General features: G+C 63.5%; 1 protein-coding gene across 1 annotated transcript in view; it reads right to left on the reverse strand.

The window, feature by feature from the left end:
* Positions 1–5,337, reverse strand: part of CLCN2 (chloride voltage-gated channel 2) — a 6,372-nt gene extending 1,035 nt beyond the window's left edge. The window contains 17 exon segments of the mRNA XM_031055386.1: positions 1–46; positions 128–279; positions 390–523; positions 621–834; positions 1,070–1,180; positions 1,364–1,433; positions 1,870–2,025; positions 2,103–2,187; positions 2,272–2,373; positions 2,468–2,552; positions 2,620–2,745; positions 3,356–3,434; positions 3,542–3,619; positions 3,704–3,837; positions 4,357–4,485; positions 4,614–4,745; positions 5,193–5,337. The exon segment at positions 1–46 is cut by the window's left edge and continues 33 nt beyond it. Of these exon segments, the coding sequence (XP_030911246.1) occupies positions 1–46; positions 128–279; positions 390–523; positions 621–834; positions 1,070–1,180; positions 1,364–1,433; positions 1,870–2,025; positions 2,103–2,187; positions 2,272–2,373; positions 2,468–2,552; positions 2,620–2,745; positions 3,356–3,434; positions 3,542–3,619; positions 3,704–3,837; positions 4,357–4,485; positions 4,614–4,745; positions 5,193–5,337 (1,978 nt within the window).
* Positions 5,338–5,856: the final 519 nt, after the last annotated feature.

Below are 5,856 nucleotides of genomic sequence, written 5' to 3' on the forward strand. Positions count from 1 at the left end.
GGAGTGCGGCGCGGGCAGGGGTGCCCGAGGAGGTCTCTGTGCTGATCTGTGGGGGGATGGGGTGGTAGGGTGATGGTGGTGGGGGGCACCTTGGCCAGGCATCCCCCAGGATGGCTGCAGCCCTCACCTGGAAGCGGATGCTGGAATCGGAGAGCTGGTGCCCGTCCTCGGGCAGCACCTTCTGCCGCAGCATCATCAGCCGGCGCTGGGGGCTGAGCTGGGCGCTGAGCAGGGCCCCCACCTGCGCCCGCTCAATGGAGCCCAGCAGGATCATGGACTCTGCAGACACAGCAAGGCACCACACTGGCTCCTGATGTTCCCTCTGCCACCCAGCTGTGGCACGCTCCACAGCTGCCGTGATGCTGGCAGAGCCCCTGGCTGTGTCTCACCAGCTGACTCCACCAGTGGCAGGTTCTTCATCTTGGTGCTGTGCAGGACCTGCTGCAGGTCCCGGTACTTGCAGTTGAGGGTGACGTAGCGGATGTCCCGCACCATGATGTCCTCCACCCGCACGTTGTATTTCCTGCCCAGGACAGGAACAGTGGCCTCAGAACAATGCCACCGCCTCCCCTTGTGCCTCGGTGAGGGGTTTGGGGTTGGGACAGGGGACACAGTCTCACTCGTGATGGCCCCAGCCCAGCTCAGGGAGATAGGGAAGCTTCTTGATACGGATGATGCTGTCGTAGAGGGAGGGCTGGAGGCTCTGGGCGACGGCATTGGCCAGGATGACAGCGATCATGACCGGCAGGATGTGCGAGATCTGCCCCGTCAGCTCGAAGACGATGACGGCCGTGGACACCGTGTGGGTGACAGCACCCGACAGGGCAGCTGCTCCTGTGGCCACCGCCAGGAGATGGGGGAGGGCTGTCAGGTATTGCCCACCAGGCTTGGTCCCCACCCTGGGTTCCCCCTTCTAGGGCATCCACCACATATGGGGAGCCCTTGGAACCATGTGGGGACATTCCCAGTGGTGGCATCACTCCCAGTTCCAGGGATCATCACCTCAGCTGTGCGGCAGCATCTCCAAATGATGCCCACCAAGGTGTCCCCATTCCAGCTCAGAGCTTACCCACCACGGCGTAGCCCCCCGGCACGATGCGGTAGATGTTGCTGTCCGTGTGGATGCCATCAGGGAACCAGGCTGCCATGCTCTCCCCCACCAGGCGCCCAAAGGCTGCCCCTGCAGGCAGAGAGGGGCTGGGAACAGGCTCAGGGCTCTCCCAGTACCCGGCCCAGCCTCACACCCTCTCCTCTGCCTGGTGCTGCCAGGGAAGGGACATCTGGAGGCACCCACAGGTGCCCAGTGTGGGCTGAGAGGTGGCTCCCTCCTCCCACTGTGCCCACACAGGGGGCAGGGTCTCACCAATGACGAAGACGGGCATGAAGGCTCCACAGGGCACTGGGATGGTAGTGGCCAAGGCTGACATCCAGAACTGTGGAGCAGACACCCATTAGTTGCCCTTACTGACCCAGCCCTGCCTCCTGCCCCTGCTGTGACCCTCAGCTGGGTGCTGTGGAGCAGCACGTGGACACCACACCCTGCAACGGGCATGGCCACCTCCCAGGGGCACCCTGCCAGCTCCTCCCTGGTGGCACTTGGTGGCATCTGGCCAGCACCTCCCTGGTGGCACCTAGGAGCAAGCAGCCAGAACCTCCCTGGTGGCATGTTGGTGGCTCCCAGCCAAGATCTCTTTGACGGCATGCCAGCACCACCCAGCAAACACCTTGGTGGACTTTTGGAGCAGCCACCCAGTGCCTGCTGGTGCCACCTTTCTGGTAACAATCTGGCACCTCCCTGATGGCATCCAGAAAATCCTCTCCATAACCTCCTGGTTGTACCTTGGGGATGACAGGGGAGCAGGCACCCACCTTCATAAGGATGAAGACAACAAGTGTGACGAAGACGTTGGAGCGGGGATGGAGCCAGGCCTCCAGGATGCCCAAGTATTCAAACTCATCATTGATCCCCTGCTTGGCCCACGTCTGGTTGTCAAAGAGTGTCACCAGGGTGTCCTTCTGGGTGAGCTGGTGATGGGCAGAGGTCAGCTGGGGCTTGTGGTGGCCCTGGGGTGGGGACAGGTGTGCCACCCCACGGCGGGTACCTGGCCAGCCATGAACTGTCCAAAGCCAGGCGGGAAGGTCAGCGTGGAGATGATCAGCGTCACCAGGGCGGGGAAGAGCAGGCGCCTGGCAGGGTGGCACAGGGCAGGGGGTGACTTTAGTGCAGCCCCAGCTCCACCACCCTGCTGCTGGGGACTGCTGGGCACCTACTTCTTCATGAGGAAGCGGTTGATGGCCTTCTGGCGGCGCATGAACTGCACGATCTTGCGGTTGAGGTAGACGAAGAGTGCGCCCCCGAAGCCGCTGGCGATCCTGGGCAGAGCCAAGGGAAGAGGTGTCCTGCTGCCACCACCAGCACCACCAGCGCCTCAGGCCACGGGATGGGTGCTGGGATGGCCACACTCACCCGATGACGGCAAAGGCAGGCAGCTCCTGCAGGTCGAAGGGGAAGTCGAGGCGGAAGCGGGTTTTGAACAGTGCCGTGATTGTCTCTGGGGGATGGTGGGGCTCAGTAGGGCTGGGCAGGGGACCCCTGTGCCCTCACCCTGCCTGAGGTACCTTCATCCTTGTTCCAGACAGCGAGGACACGGAAGATGAAGGCGCTGAAGGTGGCAGCGAAGAAGCCGCGCCAGTAGTTGCGGACGGCAAAGAAGGTGGAGGTGACCTCGATGCTGAAGAGGACGCCTGGCATGGGGGAAGTGCACAAGGGGGTGGAGAAACCCAGGCAGGCCCCGGTGCCTGGCATGCTTCCCACCCGGAGTCCACACTCGTGCACAGCCCACGGGGGTCTGGCTGCCCCACGGACACACTACGGGATGGTTCAAGGGCTTCCCTGGCAAAGCACAGGCCAGCCCCAGCTGGGCACAGCGGGCACAGCACAGCGGGCACAGCACAGCGGGCACAGCACGAGCGAGAGGGCAGCACAGGGATGTGGGCAGTGACACGAGGGGTGGCACTGGGAGGGAGAGGGGTGCACACAGATGGACAGACAGACAGACAGACAGGGCAGCAGGCAAAGGGCAAGGAAAGAGTCAGACACGTCACCAACCTACGGGCAGGGCTCAGCGGGGCTGGAGCAGGGAGCTCCCTGGAGCGCGGGGCGGCAGGGGAGAGGACAAGAGCAGACGTTACACATCTGGGAGGGTGCTGCCCGCTCCTCCCTTCCTCCTCCCTGCTGAGCAGCACTGCCCTCTCCCATGCCAGCTGTCCCGGGGGTCCTGCTTGCCTCTCCAGGTGGACCCTGCTGCCTGGGCGGGAGGTGTGGGGGTTGTGGGGCGGTCCGGGGTGACCCTACCTCCGATGGGGGCGGCGAAGCAGCAGCCAACACCGACAGCACAGGCAGCTGCCAGCATTTCAATGTTTCTTGCCTCATTCTGTGCGGGAGACAGGAGTGAGTGGGCACTGCCCCCCAACTCTAGGCACTGCCAAACCTGCTGGTGGGCACATGTTGATCCTTCTGGGACCACTCTGCCTTGCTCACCTCGTAGAAGCCCCCAAAGAGGGAGAGGAAGCGGCTGAGCAAGGCTGCACACATGCTGGCAATATGGACAAAGGGACCCTGAGAGGACAAAGGGAGACTGAGGACATTGGCCACAGCCTCACTCCCTGTCCCCTGCTCACCCTGCCCTGGCACTGCCCTCACCTCCTTGCCCAGGGGCATGCCACTGCCCAGGGCACACGTCAGTCCGATCACCTTGGCCACAAAGGTCTTGAGGGTGAGGTACTCCTTGAGCACGACGCCCCGCAGGATGGTCTTCATCTCGGGGATCCCTGAGCCTGGTGGTGTGGGGACAGCCTTGACCAATAGCCATGAAGGGGGGACACTGCCCCATGGTTCTGGGGGCTAACCCTTGATGCTTTGCCACACCCCACTGCCACAGGGAGGTCCCAGAGACTCCTCTTCCCACAGTACAATTGGCAGGGACACCCCCATGGTTATGTAGACACAGCTCAACCCATAGACCCACAGGGACCCCAATTTCATAGTCCTCAGGAGACCATCTGAAGATCAGGTCTTAGCCCTAGGAAGACTCCCAAGCCTGCAAGCCTCGCAGCCCAGGAGGAAATCCACCCCTTAACTCACAGGAGACTCTCTGAAGACCTCTCTCTCACAGGCCTTAGAGGATCCCCAACCCCATAGCTCAGGATGGCATCCAAACCATAGTCCCTAGGAGACCCTCTGAAGACCAGCCCATATCCCTAGAAAGACTCCCAGGACCTCCAGGAAGACACCCAGGCACAGCCCCAGGGAGTGGACACCCTGTTTAGGGTGCAGGCAGCCCCTTGATGCCCTACCCACAGCCTGGGGGGCAAGGATCTGCGTGAAGCCAGCTGAGAAGGTGATGAGCACAGTGGGGTAGGTGACCCAGGCCATGTACTGCAGCAGCACGTTGGTGTCCAGGCCCCCGTACATCCACTTCTGAGCTGTGGGGACAGCCAGTCACATGGGGGTGGGTGGCAGGGCATACGGCATGGCCCTGTGGCACATGGCATGGCCCTACGGCATGGCCACTCCCTGCCATGGCCCCAGGAACCCAGCGGCACCCGCCTACCTTGGAGGCACGTGGCGATGGCGAAATCCATGGCCCAGCTGACCAGCGCCATGACCAGTCCCAGCAGTATGAGGAAGACCCAGTCCTCACCCACCTTGGAGATGAGGAACCGCTGGCACTGCAAGGCGCAGACTGTGGACACAAGGGCGGGTTCAAGGCTGGACGCCCCAGGGCTGGGCACGCCAAGGTGGCAGAGGCAGGCTGGCAGCAGCACTGACCCAGCAGCACTGACCCAGCACAGCTGGCACCGTTTGGTGCAGGAGCACTGCTGTGTCCAGCTGTCACAGCCAGCTGACTGCACAGCCACACACTGGGCATGCACCTCCCAGCAGCTCGGCCTCCCTGGCACGGCCCCAGGTACAGGGGCTGGGGGCCCCCATCCCTGCAGCGTGCCCGGCTATTTCGGGCCATTGTGTCGCTGCTGCCCGGCGGGCAGGTGGCATTGTCCTCGGCGCCGGTGTCCCATGACAGCCACAGAAACTCTACCCGCGCCACCGCGGTGGGGTGGGAGCCGTGTCCCGGCTGTGCTGCCCTGGGTGGGGCTGTGCCCACCCGTGTCCGTGTCCCGGTGACCCTTACCCCGGCAGGGGCCGCAGCGGCCCTGGGTGTACTCCAGCAGCTCGGAGGGGTGGCGGGGCTGGGGCGTGTCCCCCTCCTGCAGCCGCAGCCGGGCTGCCTCGTCCTTGGCAAAGGTGCCCAAGTCCTGCGTGTAACGCCCGTACATCTGGGGGAGAAGGACAGACAGCAGTGTCAGGGCAGCTGGTACCCCAAACCCGGCAGCCAGGTGGGGAAACTGAGTCAGGGCAGCAGTGGGCATACTGGCATGGCCTGCCAGGTGAGGGAACAGCCATTGCATCCCAAGGCAAAGGGGTGGAGGCACCTGTGGGAGTGCCCGACTGCCCTCCAGGGCGTGGGAAGGAGCCAGGCAGATAAGGTGAGTGTGCATCAATGGTGATTGTTTTGCCTGCATGCCCCAAGCAGGCAGCTGAAACGCCGGTACCAGTCTCTGGCCCTGCCCAGGTGCCCCAGGCACTGCACTGGGGTGGAGGGTGGGGAAGGGCCTCCGGCGATGGGAGCGTGGCCAGCTTGGCCAGGAGACTCTCTGAGGGCTGGTACTGGGGCTGTGCTGGAGCTCTGCAGGCACCACACTCCCACATTGCTAAGAGCAAGGCTGGGATAGCCCCTCCGAATGCAGCCTTGGCAGGTCATAGGTGACATGAGCTGGCTGGTCTCAGCTGGCAGC

The sequence above is a fragment of the Geospiza fortis genome, unplaced genomic scaffold (genome assembly GCF_000277835.1).
Source record: "Geospiza fortis unplaced genomic scaffold, GeoFor_1.0 scaffold172, whole genome shotgun sequence".
Classification (NCBI taxonomy): Eukaryota; Metazoa; Chordata; class Aves; order Passeriformes; family Thraupidae; genus Geospiza; species Geospiza fortis.